Source organism: Thalassophryne amazonica, chromosome 3 (assembly GCF_902500255.1).
Source record: "Thalassophryne amazonica chromosome 3, fThaAma1.1, whole genome shotgun sequence".
Classification (NCBI taxonomy): Eukaryota; Metazoa; Chordata; class Actinopteri; order Batrachoidiformes; family Batrachoididae; genus Thalassophryne; species Thalassophryne amazonica.
This window is the reverse complement of record NC_047105.1, coordinates 70,640,274-70,661,193: the sequence shown is the minus strand read 5'-3', so window position 1 is coordinate 70,661,193 and position 20,920 is coordinate 70,640,274. Positions and strand designations below refer to the sequence as shown.

Sequence of the window (20,920 nt, the reverse complement as noted above, 5' to 3'; positions counted from 1 at the left end):
TAAATGTATTCAAATCAATAAAATGACAAGGGTGCTCAAATTTATGCACCTGCCTTATTTTGTTTAAAGAATTATTGCACACTTTAGAGCAGAGGTGGGCAACTTGTTCCAAAAAGGGCCAAGAGGGTGCAGGCTTTCTTTGCAGCCACTGACTCCAACAGGTGATTCAGTGATTAACTGATTCCATCTGCTCAAAGTGATATTAATCAGTGAAATCACCTGTCGGAGTCAGTGGCTGCAAAGAAAACCTGCCCTTGGCCCTTTCTGGAACAAGTTGCCCACCCCTGCTTTAGAGGATTGCTGATCCAAACAACCAATGATTTATAAAGGAAAATCATGGAAATCATCAGGGGTGCCCAAACGTTTACATACTACTGTATATTTGTAGTCTGTCACTAATGATTGGGAAATTTGCTTCAAAAATGAAAATAGCTACAAGACATACCACTGTTCAAATCTGGTGACAAACGTCTTGCAAACTATAGGCCAATCTCACTGTTACAACAGTTTTCAAAAAAAAAATAGTAAAGAGGGTAAATGATTTCATGGCTAACCACATAATACTTTGTGAACAGTAACAGGGATTTAGGAAAATTCTAACCATCTTATTAGCTTTAATGGACTTTGTTGAACAAGTAACAAATGTAATTAGAAAAAAGCAATGTACAATAGGGGTATTTTTAATTTACAGAAAGCATGTGATACCATAGACCGCACCTTACTATTAAATAAATTACAGGAGTGCAGTATCAGGGGTTGGCACAGGGTTGGACAACTGGCTATTTACAAAATGGGTATCAGTGTGTTTTGAAGATTACATATGGGGATTCAAATCCATAAAAGTGCATTATATATACAAAATTACAAAGAACTGTGTCACTGTCCAACTAATTATGGACTTGACTGTGTCTGTACCTGCTCAACTATTTAGTGTGGGAATGTACCAAGAGATGCACCAAAAATCTATCATATCAGCTGTTTGTGATCTCACACAATGACAGATGAATGATATGATTGTTTTCTTTTATATCAGTATTACTCACCAGATGTCTAAAATCTGCTACCATCCCTCCACTGTGGCTCTCTGCCATGTTCAAGTCCTTACGTAGGGTCCCCAGGATATTAAAATGCCGGTATCTAATGATCACAATTTACTTAGTAATATACACATCAAATTTAAAACTAAATTAAAAGATTTTTTGTGTGTGTGTGAAGGGGGGGGGGGGATATATGACAGCTTTAAATAAAGAAATGACTCACCCTTTGATCTGAGGTACCTCCCTTATTACAGAGGAGAGGAAAAAATAAATGATCACAGGATGGCAACAAAAACACTTAACTGTTACTTGAAGTCAAGAAGCAAAGGCTACAGTTGTGCTCTGTGTGGGTTCAAAACATCTTCAGGAAAAGTAGAATTTGATCTTACTTGCCCATAGACACATCCACCTTCATGGAGTGGTTCAGCTCAGGAAACTTAACAAGAAGTCTGAAAAAAATAAAGTTAGGTGAAAGAATTTAGATATTTGTAGTAGTAGTAATAATAATAATAATAATAATAATAATAATAATAATAATAATAATAATAACTAGCGTCTTGTCCGTGGGGATCCAATGTTGTGATCAGGACAGAATAATTTCTAAAATATGAATTTGATTAGTGATTGCGAATGTTTTAAAATTATGCACAGTAAGAGGAGATCTTCTACCTGTGCAAATGTCTTTTGCACAGGTGGACATTTTTAATGATCCATTCATTCATTGTTAAAATATAAAATGAAACAGCTTTTTAAAAAATAATAAAATAGTTGCTATTTAAAGAGCCTTTTATTTAGAAGCAGGTGATGTTATGCTGGATTCTTGGGACCAGATGAAGGTCTCTTCTGCAGCTTTGACGTCTGTTGTTGAAAACACTTTTCTCCTATTTTGAGGAATTTTGAATTTGTGAAATACCTGTGTACAAACAAAGGAGAAATTTAAATTTATTTTTATTCCAAATCCCGACACAAAATTTTGATTGGAAATGTCCGTAAACCAAATAATAAAAAATGTCTGGCCTAAAACAATAATAAAATTAGCATATACTCTCACTCACTCATCTTCAACCGCTTTTCCGGGTTCGGGTCATGGGGCATTAGCAGATACATAAAAACTAAATTAAAATATTAAGATGCAAGTTATCCACCATCAATAAAAGAACATATACGTTTTAATGTTGCACTAATGTTCAGTAGAATACAAATAAAATCTCCATGTGCTGAATTGCACTCTAATAATAAAAAGGCTAAGTGCAATGATTGGATGTCTGTTTATTCTATCTTTGTGTATATTTCTGTCTCTACAGCTAAAGATAGCATGCACTAATTATCAGGGACCTGAAACAACCAAATTATTACAAACTGTACTGGACACTATCTGTTAAAAAGTACAACAGCTTGACATTAAATGTTTTTCATATATTTCCCCTGCGCACGCGGAACAACGATTTGATTAAGCTAATGGACGGTGGTAGCTCCTGTAACACAGACACAAAAATCTACTCCGCTGTAAGCCGGCTGGATGCAGGAAGAGCTGTTCAGATGAAAAGCTGATGTGATTTTTGGCTGGACTGAGGAAATAAACCAAGTCTTTTACATTTTTTTTTGTAAATGGAAGTACGAAGTCAGTGCACAGCGTCACATTCGTACCACTGAACTCATAAACATTCATTATTTGTATAATAGTTAATCATACGGGTATATTAATGAATACTACAAGTTACAGTCAAAAAGTGCAAGATCTGTGGACTTAACATATTTGACACAGTCATGCAAATGATTTCTTTGCAATTCAGTGGTTCCAGAATACATGGTTCTGTGTGGACTTGACATTTGATTAATTCTATCCAAAACTAAACCACTTTATCGTCAACTATAACACAACCTTTCAACCCCGTTTAATCTACACTGGCTCCAAACAGTTTGAGTTCCGACCTCAAATTTTGGTCATATGACCAATAGAAAGGCTGGTCCAGGATGACATAACAGTAACCACGGGTGTATCTTTAACAAAGTGTTATTCTAAATGAGTTTGAAATTTCAAAGCTACCCCAGGTCAAAGTTCAAAGAACCAATATAAAAGTGATGTATGACTTGATATAGTACAAGTGTTTAACATGGTGGTACAAGTTATTAGCACACTTGCCCCTAATAAGAAGGTCCCCAGTTGGAGACGTCCCATGCCCCACTGTCCTGGTACACGAGTATCTGGAGATGATGTCAGGAAGGCCATCAAACATATGCCAAATCAATATGGAAATCCATTGCAGATCTATTGTGCAACCTCTGAACTAACACACAGGAGAAGCTAAAATAAATTAATTTAAGAAGTATAGTACAGGTGTTTCATAGCAACCGCAGGTCTATCTCAAAATAGATAGCATCCCTACATAGAAGCACTGGGCCAAAACCTGGGCCTTGACTTTTAAAGAAGTCAGTTTGTCCTTGGATAAATTTTAATAGTTTCACTACATTTGGTCAAAATCTGATCAAACCTATTTTGACCAACAGGACCAAACACATTAACCCACATGTGTTACTGCTGTGCATGGGAGTAAATTCATTCACTGCCACTTATTCAGGTCTTCTAGGTCATGGTGGCAGTATACTGACCAACCGTTTTCAAAGAATGGTCCGTGAGCAACCCCTAGTGGTTCATGGCAAAATTCAAAATAACCTAATTAAAATTACTATCATATTGTAACTGGAAAATGTTTCTCATTCCGTTTAAAAATGACTCCAGAGTCTAACAGATGGAAGTATATATGTATTATTTTCATTATTAACTCATCTCATATATACAGACCATTCTGTTTTTTGGATATTTGGGGAGTTAGGTAGCTAGTGAGATTTTTTTTATTATTATTATTCTTTAAGTGGTCCATCTGAAAATGTTTGAGAAACAATGCAGTGGACCAAGCAGCTTATCCCATACTTCACTATCCTCAACCAAGTCCTCTAACTTTCTCTAGGGGACCCTGAGGCATTCCCAAGCTAGTTGGAAAATATTATACCTCCAAGTTGTCCTAGGACCTAGGTCTTCCCCAAGGCCTCCTCCCACTTGGAAGAGTCTGGAAGATGAGCTTAAGGAGTTGACCAGGGGGCACCCTCACCAGATGACAGAATCACATCACTTGGCTCATTTTTGACGTGATGTAAATCTCCCGGATATTCAAGCTTCTCAGCCGGTCCCCGAGTGCAAGCTCAAATACCCCACGGAGGAAACACATTTCTGCCGCTTGTACCTGCAGCTTTGTTCCTCCAGTCATTATGTAAACTTCATGAATATAGAGAAGGATAGGAGCATAAATCCACAGTCTTGCTTTATTTAAATTAATAGTTTCTAACTGTTCATGCTGAACACACCCCACAGCAGAGATGGGTTTGTGTTTAAAGGTTTATGTACCAAATAGCATCATTAAATATGTAATGGCAGTTCTACTCTGGCGTGGCCCAACTCAGTGTACAGTATACAAATAATGAATGTTTATGAGTTCAATGATACAAATATTTCATTCAATTTTTTCAATTTATTTTCATTTATATAGCGCCAAATCACAACAGAGTTGCCTCAAAGCACTTCACACAAGTAAGGTCTAACCTTACTAACCCCCAGTGCAGCAGTGGTAAGGAAAAACTCCCTCTGAGGAAGAAACCTCAAGAAGACCAGACTCAAAAGGGTGACCGCCTGCTTGGGCCATGCTACGGACATAAATTACAGAACAATTCACAAAACGAATATACAGGAAATGCAGTTGGTGCACAGGAGAGGAGGGTCTCCAGCACAAAAACCACACCCATCTCTGGATGGAGCTGCACCTAAAACCTGGTTCACACAGCAGGATCTTAAAATTATCTTTAGGTTTCCAAAACCTGAGAGACAACACACGTGAAGATAAAAAATCATGGACCTGACAGGTTTGGTTGTCCAGTGTGTGGTGTTCAGCCACACGGTAAGGACAACACCACCACACACAAACAGATTTCACACATGAACATTCACAGCTCAGACAGGAAATCTCGCAAAATCTCTCGAGATTAAACATGACTTCAGAGTAAACAAATGGAGGTACTTTGTGGACTATTTACAACAGAGGGAAAAAACGATACAAAAAGAAAAGGTTTTGGTTAAAGGAGTGGAGACAGTACGAACACCGGACTTTCTGGAAAGTCAGAACAGCTGTTTTGATTTTATTTTCCACTCCGTGCGTCCGTCACCTCGCTTCCTGATTGGCTGCATGTCACATTCATCAGGCTACATGCTCGTTTGTGGTCGGAGGACACAACACACGCTGCGATATCGGGCCAAAAAAATCCAAAATGTTGAATATCCCCGATTTGCGATTGGAGCGCTCCTGACGTCCTTCCGAGCAGATCAGAGCGCTCTGAACACACCACACATGGCAGGAATATTTGATGAGATTATCGTTAGCGTCATCACGATTGTCGGGGCATCCTTAAGATTGTCGGAAGGGGAAGATCGGGTACGATATCGGCCTAATTATCCTGCCGTGTGAACCCGGCCTTAAACAGAGAGAAAAAACAGAATCAGGCATCAGAAAGACAAGAAATACAGTATAATTTGCCAGCATTAAACAACAAGAAAAACAGGAAATACTAAGGTGATCGCCAGCCACTAGCCCTAAGCTTCACTAAAAGACCCAGAATTTAGGTAAAGTTGAGGCTGCGGCACGCTCTGTTTCCTAATAAAATGAATTAAAGAGTAAAAAGCGTAAAACTATACTATGTCAGTATGCTAGCCATACGAAAGGGAAAATAAGTGCGTCTTAAGTCTGGACTCAAAAGTCTCCACAGAATCTGACTGTTTTATTGATGCAGGGAGATCATTCCACAGAACAGGGGCACGATAAGAGAAAGCTCTATGACCCGGAGACTTCTTATTCACTCTAGGGACACAAAGTAGTTCTGCACCCTGAGAACGCAGAGCCCAGGCCGGTACGTAGGGTTTAATTAGGTCAGATAGGTAGGGACGTGCCAGTCCATGAACAATTTTATAGACTAGTAGCAGAACCTTAAAATCTGGTCTCACTGGGACAGGAAGCCAGTGAAGGGATGTCAAAATGGGTGTAATGTGGTCGAACTTTCTGCTTCATGTCAAGTCTGGCTGCAGCATTTTGAACCAATTGGAGAGCCCTAAAGCTGGACTGCTGAAAGATGGAATGTTCCATCTATCACCACATGAAAACAATTCTGACTTTGTGTACGTCCTCATTCCAGCGAAAAATCGCATCAGAAATTTGTCCAGCTTTCTATCCTTACTTAATCCTCTTCATACTAACAGCTCTTCATGCCTCCAGATGGCTTATGGCGTAGTGGATTTGTTTTTTTGTGTAAAAAAATTAGTACCGTGATTTTGCTCCTTCAAATCCTCATCTGTCAGCAAAACAAACTCTGCCATGTTTAGCTAAACACTGCCCCCACTTGTGTGTGTGCACATGCGGTGTGCGTGGGCGGTGGTCGCAGTGTGCAATGGTACAAAACTTATGGAACCAAATTTTCACACTAAATGCAATGCAACACAAATGGGACGAATAATCCATGTCACGTGACATACAAAGCACCAGTCAAATGACAAGGATCCACACTGCCATTATATAAAGATCAGTATTTTATGCTGTCACAAGGATTCAGACACACAGAGGCCAGGCTTCATGGCATTTCATGTAATGGTCTAAATTTGCCCATCAAAGTGAACATACATCTCTCTTGCGGAGGACACTGACCTGGTCTTGACACAGAACTGGACATTGGTACGGAGGACCAGTGGGCCTTTCCCCTGAGGCATAGATGGCTGAGACTCAACCACAAAAGAACTTCAAGAAACAGTAAGACAATAAAGATATCAAATTCTGCACTCATTCAGGACAGAGTTTTTAAAAGTGTGAACAACTGTGCTTTTAGAGACCTCTTGAGTAATTCTGTAAGAAGAGTATCTGCTCTCTTCTGCAGCGCTGGTTTCTGAGCCTTCACAGGGTCATTCTGATAGCTCAGCTTCCCCATTAGCTCCTCCAGCTTACTCAGAAACTCACGCACATGAAAAAGACTCCCTGCCACACAGGTGAACCTATGAAACAAGAAGCACAAAAAAACAGAGGGACAGGAACATATTAATGTTGAGTAACTGCAGGATTTGCAAAAATCTGTTTCACTAAAGTGTGTTTGCTGATAATAAACATTGAATGTACAAGTTTTGAAGTGGCATGAAAAGTGTAAGGAGGAGGAAAAGTACCATTTTTCTAGCTGATCCAGACAAACACTGTCTGGTGCCCCAATACAGGCCTTCTGCTGCCTCCTCTGCCACTCCACCAGCTCTTTCTTTATCAACACATCGTGCAGCTCCTCCACCTTGTCTAATAGTTTGCTCAAGTTTGACAGCGTCACCTGCGACAGGTTTTCAGAACACAGATAAAAGCAATTAGGGAAGCAGCTGGAGATAGAGCAGTGGCCGTGTTGTTTAACAATATTACTATCTGCTTACCTTTCTACTCTCATTAATGCTGTTGATACGGATCTGAAAATCTTGCATTTGTTTGGCCTTTGCAGCCTCATCAACCACAACTGTGTAAGAATTTCCACAGAAGACAGACAATATACCAAAGAACACAACGTTACGATTCATATCACACATTATTCATACATTCTTATTTTCACATTATTGCTCAACCTTAGACAGCACAACATACAGAACTTTGGCTACACTTACCTTCCATTTGGTGAGTTTTGTATTTAAAATCAAATTCATCTTGCTGTTCCTCCAAACATACCAAAGTGCGGTCCATGCACTGTATTCAACAAAAATAGAACAATGACTAAGAAGGGGTTTTTTTTGTTTTTTTTTTTTTTTTGGAGGGAGTAATAAATAGTGGAACTAACATGGCAACAACAGTGTGCTTCCAGAGATCTAATACCTGCACTTCATTCATGATTCCAGCCATTTTACGGCCAATCTCCTGCTGGCTGTTTATCTCCATGGCCTCCTGTTCCATACGCAGATGCTGAACCTGAAAAAAAAAAAAAAAAAAAGAGTGGAGAACAGCAGCTGCAGGTTTGTGGATGGCAGGGACTCTTTCAGATGTGATATTTGAAAATTGTGGTGTAGAGCGAGGAATGAATCTGAGTGAATGTGGCTGGTAAATTATGGTGTCAGTTATACATAATGCTGTGGCTATTTGAGGTTCACCATTGAGGCATTTGACTAAAAAATTGACTTACGTGGTAGTTAACAGAAAATATCTTTCAAATGGTGGTTCAGCCACTAAAATAAATAAATATACTGTTTTATTTTATAATGGACATTTTTTTTCTTTTTAAAGTCCATAGGCCACTCCATTTTCTCGATGACAGCCATCTTGAAAAATGGCAACTGTTTTGGTGTATTGAATTGCACAAAATTCTATCACATAGACATATCTGTATGATTTTGATGATTAAAAGCAGGTTTTTGACTAGAAAGAAGTCATTCCTGTAATGCAGGGCTGCCTAGATCAGTTCCTGGAGGGCACCTGTCCTTCATGTTGTCATGTCTATCTGCTCTACTCACACATGATTATTTGACTGTGGTGTTTCCCAGCTCCTCACTGGCTGAGCACACCTGTCAGAGTTAATTAGCTATGGGTGGAACAGGGACAGTAAAAAAAAAAATGCAGGGCGGTGCCCTCCAGGAGCAGATTTGAGCAGCCCTAGTATAGCGGTTCTGAAACCCGTATGACCAGTGCTTATCCTCAGACATCATGGCGTGAAGCAGATGAGCATCTATGACCACTCATGAATGGGACACCTGCCCATCATAGGTCATTTCCTCAGCTAAGGCTGATATCCATTTACAGCTGGGTGGACTGAGATGATGCCGATGACGAAGATAAAGTGTTTTGTCCAAGGACACAAACAGGTAGCATGACCAGGAATCAAACCCAGGTCTACATATTGATAGACCAACTACTATCCCAGAGAGCTATCTGGTTGACTGTTATCTGCGATGACAGTCAAGCAGATCCTTCCTGCAGGATCCCTGTCAGGAAGGATGCTTAACATGGTGAAATAATGCTGCTTGAGTTGGAAAATGGCTTCTGCTGTTCCCAATTTGAGATCTCCTTGTCAAAAAGGTATGATTCGATGCAAGGATCATCAATACTGGGCAAGTATATTTGCGTACTTATGTATCACTGAAAGAAGAACTTCCACACCAAGCCTGGCAGTCATCTTGAAAAATGGCTGCCATTGAACTTGGTTTCAATGTGTAAGGTTCCCGGTTGAAACCCCACCCCTGCCACATTTCTCCATGTAATGTGGTGTTCTGTCAGGATGGGCAGCCGGCCAGATCATATGAAGATCCACCTTGGATCTGCTGTGGTGACCCTGAGTGAAAACAAGGGAGCAGCCGAAGGGACTTACTATAAAATATATATTTTGCCAAATTTAGTGCTTGTACCACATTTTAAAGATTCCCCTCAAATGCTCCGTTATCTGCTACACTATGTGTACGTTATAAAAATGTTACCACCCCACCCCCACTTTTTTTGTTTTTGCTTGATGTCTAATATAATCTTTTCATAGCAACTTAAAATATCAATTTAATATAAAGAAATTGATGGTTTTCTTTTTCTGGTATTTTTGTTGCAGTGTTTGTGTCCGAGTGTGTCTGCTGTATAAGTACCCAGATCATGCAGTGTTAAACTAACCTGCTCAGCTAGATCAGCACTGCAGAGGATTTCCTTTTCCTTTTCTAAGTACCACATCATGTTTTTTGCCAAGTCACACGGATCATCCTGAAACATCTGTGGGTGTAGAGTGGTCATGTGGTCATCAAAGCCCCTTTGATTTGCTTATAATCATTAGCAAAGGTAGGATAATAAAGGTAAAAACACCTTGGATATTAATGTGCCATATACAAACACTGAATTTCTTCCTTTGCATGTTTCTGATGTAGACCGGACATGATACTTTAAAATCTAACTATCTTCTATCATGTGTGAAGTGGCATACATGTATCATTACTACTTTCTACCCAACATAGATGTCATTTTCACACCCAGCACCCAATATCCTTCAATACCAAATGCACATGAGCTCCTCTGTGAGCATGAAGGGCAGGTTCATTTGAAAGAGAGGTGTGGTTACACTGCAAAGCTGGTGCTGTGCTCTCATCTGTCACAAGACGGCACTAGCACTTTAAACACTCAGTGATCAGTCAGTGGACACTTGACAAAGTGAAACATCAGGTCTTTAAAAAACATAATACTTACATAGGTGGCAACATCCAGCATGACAGGTGACACTGAGTTTTTATATATTTACAAAACACCTCAACATGCCATTGAATAACACTGACCATTAACCTAAACACTCAGGCCTCCCTAGATTAGCAATGTGTGCTGCAGTGCTCCCCCAATGATTCTGCACCATGCATTTGAGACCATATGCTATAGATTGGGCACTAAATCTTTGCCTTAACTCAGGGAACATGCAAATTGTTCTAAAAATAAAAATAAAAATCAATGTAAGGCGAGAAAACAAGGCAATAAAACCTCTTGCACACTGCATTTCATTTACAAAACCAAAGCAAAGAATGATCTGAATTGTACTTTACTTTGCAGAAGTACTGTTTGTCACGTCTAACGTTGTGCTGCAGTAAGAATGAATGATCATGGACAAAGCGACTGTGTTGGTTATCCAGATTCTCCAACAACACCTGAAACAGCACTACAGCATAGTTATAGTCACGTGCTGCTCGTTCCCTAAAAAAGAAAAAGAAAAAAACAGCAGCAACATTCAAACACAATGGTCGACAACATTTTCAAATGTCTCATATTTAACCAAATTTCCAATACCCAAAGATATGAACAATTATACCAAACAGAGAAAACAGACAAACAAATAAAATCACTGGACATGTATACATCGGGGGGTGGACTGGCTGGAACTTTAAGTAGTTTAAGCATAAAAATACTGATATATATAGACTATTTTTCTTTAAATGATATTGTTGGGACGCGTTTTATGACACCCCACTCCCCTAGAGGCAGACGCAAATGTTGAACTTTCATTATATTATTGATAGAAGAAATAAATTCCATCCAATAGAGCAAGTGTATATGGGGGGGGGGTGTCAGAGAACAATTTGAATATTTATTTTTGCAGACCTCACACTGAGGACATTAATCATCTCTTTGGTAAATGGACTGCATTTATATAGCGCTTTTCCATCTGCATCAGACGCTCAGTGCGCTTTACAATAATGCCTCACATTCACCCCAATGTGAGGGTGCTGCCATACAAGGTACTCACTACACACCGGGAGCAACTAGGGGATTAAGGACCTTGCCCAAGGGTCCTTAGTGATTTTCCAGTCAGGCTGGGATTTGAACCGAGGATCTTCTGGTGTCAAGCACAATGTTTAACCACTAGACCTTTGGCTGATGAATTTGTCCTTTAAAAATAATTATAACACTCCAGTGTGTTACTTTTGTGTCCATGTACAATAAAGCTACAGGCCTTCCCCTTTTATATTAAAGATTGTGATACCTTCGGGAAAACAGTTTTACACAAAGAAATGTAACATATTGTCAAATTGATCTTTGTGAAGCACCTTTTTTTTTGGTGGAGAGTTTAATTACAAAAGCAGCATTTCATTCATTTTCAGAACCCGACTATTTCAAAGAAGGGTCACGGAGGGGGTGGAACCTATCCCAGTGCACAGTGGACAAGAGGTGTGACACAACAGGATGTCAGTCTATTGCAGGGCTAGGCAGACCTGTCAACTGATCACCATCTGGTGTGGTGAGTTGATCAGAGGGTGGGGGAGGACTTTGGACAAACCTGGTAAGCCCAAACGGATAGTGCAGGTGAACTGAGAATGTCTAGAGGAGCCCACTGTCCGACAGATCTGCAACTCACACATCCAGCGGAGCTTTTCTGGCATCCCTGTAGAGGTTGGGGCCATTGAACCAGAATGGGCAATGTTCAAAGCTTTCAATGCTGAAGCTGCAGTGGGGAGCTGTGACCTGGAGGTCTTAGGTGCCTCAGGGGTGGCAACCCTTCAACACCTTGGTAGACACCGGTGATCAGGGGAGCTGTCCGATTGAAGGAGTCCTTCCGGGATATGTTATCTCGGAGGACTCCAGAGGCAGCTGCAAGGTACCGACAGGCCCAAAGGGTGGCAGCCTCTGCTATGAGGGAAGCAAAGTAGTGGGTGTGGGATGAGTTTGGAGTAACCATGGAGAAAACTTTCAGTATGCACCAAGGTGCTTCTGGGGGACTGTGAGGCACCTCAAGAGAGGAAAACAGGAAACCATCCAAGCTGTCTACAGCAAGGATGGTATTCTGTTGACCTCAACAGAGAAAGTACTTGGGTGCTGGAAGGAACACTTTAAGGAACTCCTGCATCAGAGTGGAGCGCCATCTGTAGTAGAGGCAGAGCTAGAAGCTGATGGGAGATCATCAACAATTTCCCTGGTGGAAGTCACTGAGGTAGTCAAACAACTCTGCAGTCGTCCGTGGTTGATGAGATCCGTGCAAGAAATGCTGAAGGCTCTGGGTGTGGGAGAATTGTCTTGGATGAGACGTCTCTTCAACATTGCGTTGAGGTCTAGGACAGTGCCTAAGGAGTGGTAAACTGGGGTGGTGGTCCCCATATTTTAAAAAAGGGGACCAGAGAGTGTGTGCCAACTACAGGGGCATCACAGTACTCAGCCTCCCTGGTAAAGTCTACTCCAGTGTGCTGGAAAGGAGGGTTCAGCTGATCGTCGAACCTCAGATTGAAGAGGAACAATGCAGGCTCCAAGACCAGCTCTTCACTTTCACAAGGATCCTGGAGGGTGCCTGGGAGTATGCCCACCCAGTCTACATGTGTTTTGTGGACTTGGAGAAGGTGTATGATCGGGTACCCCAGGAGATACTGTGGGAGGTGCTGCGGGAGTATGGAGTGAGGGGATCTTTTCTCAGGGCCATGCAATCTTTGTACTCACAAAGTGAGAGCTGTGTTCAGGTTCTCGGCAGTAAGTCGGACTCATTTCCAGTGGGGGTTGGTTTCTGCCAGGGCTGCACCTTGTCACCAATCTTGTTTGTGATATTCATAGACAGGATATTGAGGCATAGTCAGGGGGAGGAGGGTCTTCAGTTTGGTGGGCTCAGGGTCTCATCGTCGCTTTTTGCAGATGATGTGGTCCTGTTGGCTTCATCGGCCAGTGACCTTCAACACTCACTGGGTCGGTTCACAGCCAAGTGCGAAGTGGCTGGGATGAGGATCAGCACCTCTAAATCTGAGGCCATAGTCCTCAGCAGGAAACTGATGGATTGCCTATTCCGGGTAGAGAATGAGGTCTTGCCCCAAGCGAAGGAGAAGTACCTCGGGGTCTTGTTCACGATTGAGGAGACAATGGAGCATGAAACTGGCTGGAGAATCTGTGCAGCAGGGGCAGTTTTGCATTCACCCTACTGTACTGTTGTGACAAAAAGGGAGCTGAGCCAAAATCTTCGTTCCTACTCTCACCTATGGTCATGAGGGTTGGATCATGACCGCAAGAACTAGATCACGGGTACAAGTGGCTGAAATGGGCTTCCTTAGGAGGGTGGCTGGTTGCTCCTTTAGAGATGGGGTGAGAAGCTCGGTCATTTGTGAAGAGCTTGGAGTAGAGCTGCTGCTCCTTCACATTCAAAGGAGCCAGCTGAGGTGGTTCAGGCATCTAGTAAGGATGCCCCCTCTGGACCCCTCCCTCATGAAGTGTTCGATGCATGTCCAGCTGGGAATAGACCCCGGGGAAGACCCAGGACTAGATGGAGAGATTATATCTCCACAATGGCCCTGGAACATCCAGAAATCCCCCAGTCAGAGGTGATTAATGTGGCCCGGGAAAGGGAAGATTGGGGTCTCCTGCTGGAGCAGCTGCCCCTGTGACTCGATCCTGGATAAGCAGTTGAAGATGTATGTATGCATGTTGAAAAAAAAAAAAAACTCCCTCAAGGCCCACTGTATGTATTGCTGTATTCTTAATTCATACACACTATTTCTGACCAAGGACTTTTTTTAATCTAAGCTCAAGACTTTTTTTTATTTAAAATGGCTTTTAATATCTCATGGTGTTGTGATACATTTTGCTTTTCTGTGTATTTTTTAATGCTACTGGGTGTTTGCTTTTACTCATCTGAATTTTATTCCGTGATTTTACTGTTTTTATTCCTTGATTTTACTGCTGTGAAGAGCTACATAATAATTGATCATAAAAACTTACATCTCAGTGCACCACACGTGGAGTATACATCAGCTCTTTGGTGTCTTTTATTGTTGTTCTTTTATGTGCATAACCTTTTTTTTTGTTTGTTTATTAGGGGGAACAGTAGAAGGCAAGTATTCAGCCAGGGCAAATTTTGTATTTTTTCTTGATAAATGTCTTAATAAACAAAGCAGTCCATTATTTTAGTGGTGCTTGACAAAGCAATGAATCAAGGATTAATTTCAAAGTAGAAAGTGCTGCCTTACCACTCCTGCTTTTCTATCCAGGCTGAGAGGTAGTGACGAACTGCTACAGGTAACGCATCTCTGTCATACAGCTCATGCAGCTGCTGTCTGTACACCAGTGGCAGCTGCCCCAGTCGATCCCACTGCGTCATCCTACAACACACAGCCAGGCTGCAGCCATATGAAGACCAAAATGTACTGACATAGATCCTATAGGCGTAATGCATACAAGGGAATAAAGTGCAAACTCTCACAACGGACTGACCTCTGTGACTGTTACACATCATGGAACAAACAGTGATTTTTGATGAAGGCTTTTCTCTCTTTATTAGTATGTCACTTAAAGGTCAAATTTCAAATTTCCACATATGGCCTGCTATTATTAGGGCGTCGGAATAATGGAGTGAGTGAGTCAGTCTGTCAGTGGGTGAGAGGATCTCTAAAATTTCCATCAGTAACTGCATCGAAACTATTATATAATCAGCTTTGAAAACTTGGATTCTGATAGACGAGGACAAGTGAACTTCATATTGTGGACCAAGTTGGTATCTTAACATACTGATGTGTGGATATCAGCTTATAGGTTAGCATAAACAATACTAGATGGGCAAAGTAGGAGAAATCTGGGCTTGTTCAAACAGCCATGTGTAAAGTAGGGCTTTTGTTTGCAAGTGATTCACAAAGACTTTTTTGCTATTTCAAGATCACCAGTTTACATACCAAAATGCCAAATAAAACTGTGTGGATATAATGTTTCATCATCTTTTGCCTTTTTTTCTGTAAAACAAGGTTGTGCATAGACTTTTTTAAGCAAGGAGCAACAAATTAATTGTCAGGAATTAATGAGCTTTTGTTCGAAAGCCCAGTAGCTTCTGTTAGATAATATCTGTGCTAATTCCTTATTCTATGTTAGTTATCAAGTTTCAAGAAGTTTCTGAAAAATATGAGAGTTAAGTTTCACTTCCATCATATGTGCAGGTTTCAGAAACAGGGAGATCTTCCCCTTGTTGGTGAGAGCCAGTAACATTAGAAATGTGAGAGTAAAGTACATCCACTGTGACGCCCACAAGGTATAAAAAGTGTTGTATGACTAATTTTAGGAGCTTTTCACAAGTTGGACACTGTCTGTGAGGGTCCCAGGCTTGAAATTTGGTTTGCATTTATTAAATTCCATGCATCTTAAATGTAGCAGACACTGATTATTTGGAATATTTGTTTTAGCAAGTTTTCAGGGTCTCTACTGCCATCTCCTGGCCAGTAGTATGTTCATGGCAGTATTTGCCCTAAGTATTGAGATATCCCATAATCCTTTGTGCACCAGAGAGTTTCTGCAGCAGATGAAAGGCATAAAAATGTACATTTTGGTTGTATAATGTTAATTTACAATTGTCGTCATGTGTTTTCTGTCTGTGCTATTTGAACCGCAGCAACTCTCTGCCATGCAAAGGATTATGGGTTAGAGTCTGAGTGTCTGGGTGCCAGTAGATGGCAGTGTTCTATGCATTTTGACCTTGGTTATATCAGATGTCTGTCTAATCACAACTTGACCTTTGGCTTTTGCAAATGGCTTTTTTTAACAAATAAAAAATGGCGTATTTTACAAAAGCACATTTATATGTACACCAACACACACCTCACATTAACGTGTTGGTTTTTACATAGAATGAATGAGTCAACCAATCAGAATTAGCAGAGGCTCACTTTACCCATAATCCCTTTTGGCATCTGTGTGTGTTTGTTACAAAACTTCAGAATTAGTGCATTATTTAAAATTCTATAAATATCTATATCTAGAGAGAGAGAGAGAGAGAGAGAGAGAGAGAGATGACTCACAATCCGCTTGTTAGTGGTTGCAAGTGTATAGATTATAGGTGACAATCCTGAAAGTCTTGTTATCGAAGTTGGTTAGCTGTGCCCACCACTGGGTGTCTCAAAAAATGTACCCAAAAATACTCTGAAATATGAATACCAGGAAATGGTTTTACTAGGAAATAATGGTGTTGTTCTCACTTCAGGAACCCTAAAGTTTGTTCTGCAAGACATTAAAGTCCAGGAAAAATGCTGCAGTCGACCCTAATTCAGAGAACAAAAATTGTTGCGTTCTGTGCAACGTGTCCTACGGGCTAACTTGCATCTCTTTCCATACAAAATTCACTGGTACTCTACTGGCTGCATGAGATACACCCCTTGTTTTTACATTTTAAATCTCTAAATATTTTTAATCAATTTTTAAATGCTTCCAGGTCATGTGATCAGTTGACTCAAAATCAGTGTAGAATCATAGTACTCCACTGGCTGCATGACATACACCCCTTGCTTTTACATTTTAAATCTCTGAATATTTTTTTTATCAACATTTATATGTAAATATTAGCATATTAGCACAATAGCTTCCAGGTCATGTGATCAATTGACTCAAAGTACTCCACTGGCTGCATGAGATACACCTCTTGTTTTTCCTTTTAAAATCTCTAAAAAATTTTTAGTAATTTTTATATGGAAATATTAGCATTTTAACTCAACTGCTTCTCGGTAGCTTTAAACACAATATCTCTAGTTTGAATGTGTTTACTGTAAATTCTGCAATACGGGTGCACTTGAAATGTTGGAGTGGCTTGCTCAGAGTTGAGCTAAAAAGAGGTTTAACCTGAGCAAACAAGAGGGTAAATTGGTGTCACAGACAGAACGGTCCGCCCCTAAAAATTGGTTTGCCTTTTGCATCTACGCATGCGTCATTTCGGACCACAGCTACACGTCTCAGATGGAGTTTTTTCACCCAAAGCAATCAAATGGATTAATGGGATTATTAACCATCAGATGATAAAGGTAAAACCTCTTAAATCATTCTAAAGTCAGTTTTAAGCAGAAACAAGGCCGTTTTAAGCACAAACGAGGCGAAATTCTGTGACGCTTTGAAATGTCTGATGCGCAGTGAATGCATCACCTAGCAGCTCACTGCCTTTTATGATGAAATAATGCTGAATTTATGTGGAAATGATTGTTGTTCAAAAGCTTCAGATATCTGTCCCCGCGTCATCAGGGGGGACCGATTTTTAGGGGGGCCGTTCGGTCGGCGACACCGGATTGAATGTCTGTCAAATATCCAACTTAAAACTAGAGGTGGGCGATAACGGGAATTTTGATACTGATCCGATACCAAGTAAATACAGGCCCAGTATCGCCGATATCGATACCGATTCTTTTTAATATTTAAGCTTCATAGATCCTAGGATAGAATTTCGCCAAAAATTGTATGTGACAACAAAATACTTTATTATCACAATCAACATTTTTGTTTAAAAAATATCACTCAACACAACTTAAAACAAAATCTCCTGAGGTAGAGGGCTGACAAACCACAATACAAGGGTGTGCTGCTCCGTGTTGTGTGACACAGCGCAGTGCTGCTCTTACAGACAGAGAGTAGACTTTGATGAATCTGCGTGCACAGCAGTCAGTGTGTGCGGGAGAGGAAAAAAAGCTTGAGTATCGATCTTTTTACACGAGGATCATTCATTATCATATACCTATAAATGATACACCAATATAATTGGATAAAACACTAAAGAATAAATAGCAATACACCCTTTTCGCAGACGGGTAATATTTTTCATACCACCCGAGTAATCAGCCAATCCGGACAGCGGAGCAGCGCCACGATGAAGAGGCGTGGTCAGAGGAACTGTGAAATCCTGGTGAGTCACTATTAATAATTTCTTACGTATCCAACCTCGTAGGTTGATCGTTAAAATTAAATTTGTTAGTTCTAAAAGCCATCATAATTATTTACAGGAAAACGTTCTATTTTTCTTCTACTAAGATTTGAACTTTGAGTGTTTACACAGGAGAGAAAAGTGAGAAAATGTTAATGCCTGTTTGAGAAAAGTGTATAAAGTGTGTAGTGAGGGGTTTTACAGCCTTAAAACATCTATAATAATTGTAAAAAATAACGCTGACTACTTTGTGGATTTCGCCTATCGCAGGTTATTTTTAGATCGTAACTCCCGCGATAAACGAGGGACCACTGTATATAATAAAATCGTTATCAAGTTGTTCACCAATGAATATGGCTTTTTACACCCTTCAGAAAACCATACAACATTTATTGTATGTATAGGTATATACAGGACTTAATTTGAGGGGGAGCAAGCCGGAGCACGCTCCAGAACCTCGGACGCGCGCTCCGCCAGCTATTTATACTGGATCCGTGATCTGCCACCTCTCTTGACTAACAAAATATAAAAAAATAAAAAATCACCGCGATTGCTCTCACTGCCAATCACACCGTCGCCCTCCTGTCTGCTGTGCGGAATTGCGCCAAATCTGGCAACAGGTCCAGAGGCTACGCTCGCTGTTTTGATCCGGATGTTGTCCGTAGCCGCAGAGCTCCGTGGCCAAGAGAGGACTTGGATTCTTTGCGGGTCCCGCATCCGTACCCCCGGAGGCAGTGAGCGAAGGGAGAGACGCGCATTGTGTTCTGCGTGTGTCTGTTTATAATCTTCTCGCACAGAAGAAAAAAGAGAGTGTTTACACAAGAGAGAAAAGTGAGAAAATGTTAACGCCTGTTTGAGAAAAGTGTGCAGTGAGGGGTTTTACAGCCTTAAAACATCTATAATAAGTGTAAAAACTAGCGCTACTTTGCGGATTTCCACCGCGTTCACACCGGGTGCGATCAGACGCTACAAATTCGCGGGGGTCGCATGGCGACGGACGCGCCTCCTTTGCCCGGTGTGTCGCTCTGCTTGGGTGGACTTTCGCTGCGAAAATTCGCCCCGGTGCGTCATCAAATAGGAGGAGCTTCCATTCCGCTCGGTGTCAAGTCATCATGACGGACCTTGATCACACAGAGCGAGTTGTTGTGAAAAGCTCCCAATAGAGAGAGTATCATTATTTGCTGCAGGAGCTGCGTCTGGATGACGGCCGCTTTCAGCGGTCCTTCCACCACTGCGGGACCCAGTTTGAGGACCAACTGTCCCGTTCACGCGCGCACATGTAAACAATAAAAAAGAAAAAAGAAAAAGAAACTCCGCTGCTTGCTGCAGCTCGCTCTTCCCCCAAAAAACTGTCATAATTGTGTTTAGAAACCAGTCACCATTTGTTTTATTATACATCTGTGTAGTTAATTAATAAAATATTCTCCACACAGACGATTCGCTCGCGCGCGCACGTAAAAAAAAAAAAAAGAAAGAAAGAAAGAAGGAAACTCCGCGGCTTGCTGTGAGGCTGCTCCTCGCTCTTTCCCAAAAAACTCTGTCATAATTGTCTTTAGATACCAGTCACCATTTGCTTTATTATACATCTGTGTAGTTAATAAGTAAAATAATCTCCATGGATGATTCCCTCGCGCACGCACGTGAAAAAAAAAGAAAAAGAAACTCCACTCCCACTGCTGTGGGGGCTGCTGCTCACTCCAAAAACTGTCATGATTGTGAAATAAAGGACAAAAGAGACATAAGTCCTGCTCACAGGCTGCTACCAGAGACAGGACATGTTCACATCTTCAGTCAAACTCCAGACATCTCCACGACACTACATATTCAGTCCCTGATTGGTCATCGCGGCGCGAAGAGACGAAAAAGTCCAGATTTTTAAACTTGGGGAGGAGGGCAACACGACGTGACACAACGCAATATCGTGCCACAAACGTGCAAAACGCTCAAAATCGCTTCACTCGCATCGCGCTGCGCAGTTTGGCGCCAAAACGCGTCCTTACATAGGGATTACATGGCAACCTGTGGCTGCAGTCGCTCGCGTCGCGCCCGGTGTGAACGCGGAGAACGTAACTCCCGTGATAAACGAGGGACCACTGAGGAATTTGTACTCTATCCAGATTTGGTGTGACTCGTGTTATTAGGCCTACAATACATGCCCGGTGTGGCGCACAGCGTTGTTCGCAAGCCCCCCCCCCGCCCTTCTCTTTTTTTCTTTTTTTTTCTGCACCGGAGCCACCCATCCTCTGTACTCCGGGACCTCCCACTTTACAAATTAAGCACTGGGTATATGATAAAATCGTTATCAAGTTGTTTTGCCAATGAATATGGCTTTATACACCCTTCAGAAAACCATACACCCTGAGGCCGAAATTGGTGAACAACTTGACAACTGATAATATCGATACCAGCATTGGTATCGATATTATCAATATTAGGATCGATCCGCCCACCTCTACTTAAAACTAACTTCACTGTGGTAAATGGAACAGCCTGCCAGACTACAGCGCAGAGTTGAAACAGTTATAAAATAGATTAAACATTAGAGAAATGTTGATAGTGAATTTAATATGAACATTAGAAAATTCAAAAGTAAACTGAGTGAATCCGTGTATATTAGAAATGGATAAAGAGGTGCTTTGCACCTTCATCCAGTTATTTAACATAATTTTTAAATAATTATAGCGAAATTAATCCGTTTC

The 20,920-nt window shown here is 41.1% G+C and overlaps 1 protein-coding gene across 1 annotated transcript in view; it reads right to left on the bottom strand.

Annotated features, from left to right (window-relative positions):
* The window catches only part of stat2 (signal transducer and activator of transcription 2), a 73,399-nt gene that overhangs the window by 52,226 nt on the left and 253 nt on the right, over positions 1–20,920 (bottom strand). Inside the window, exons 2-13 of the mRNA XM_034166688.1 lie at positions 14,530–14,661; positions 10,642–10,789; positions 9,734–9,829; positions 7,964–8,056; positions 7,759–7,837; positions 7,534–7,613; positions 7,285–7,436; positions 6,961–7,119; positions 6,779–6,868; positions 1,427–1,486; positions 1,261–1,281; positions 1,044–1,137 (exon numbers count right to left, since the gene is read on the bottom strand). Coding sequence (XP_034022579.1) covers positions 1,044–1,137; positions 1,261–1,281; positions 1,427–1,486; positions 6,779–6,868; positions 6,961–7,119; positions 7,285–7,436; positions 7,534–7,613; positions 7,759–7,837; positions 7,964–8,056; positions 9,734–9,829; positions 10,642–10,789; positions 14,530–14,660 — 1,203 coding nt within the window. The 5' untranslated portion in view covers position 14,661. The remainder of the gene's footprint in view (positions 1–1,043; positions 1,138–1,260; positions 1,282–1,426; positions 1,487–6,778; positions 6,869–6,960; positions 7,120–7,284; positions 7,437–7,533; positions 7,614–7,758; positions 7,838–7,963; positions 8,057–9,733; positions 9,830–10,641; positions 10,790–14,529; positions 14,662–20,920) is intronic.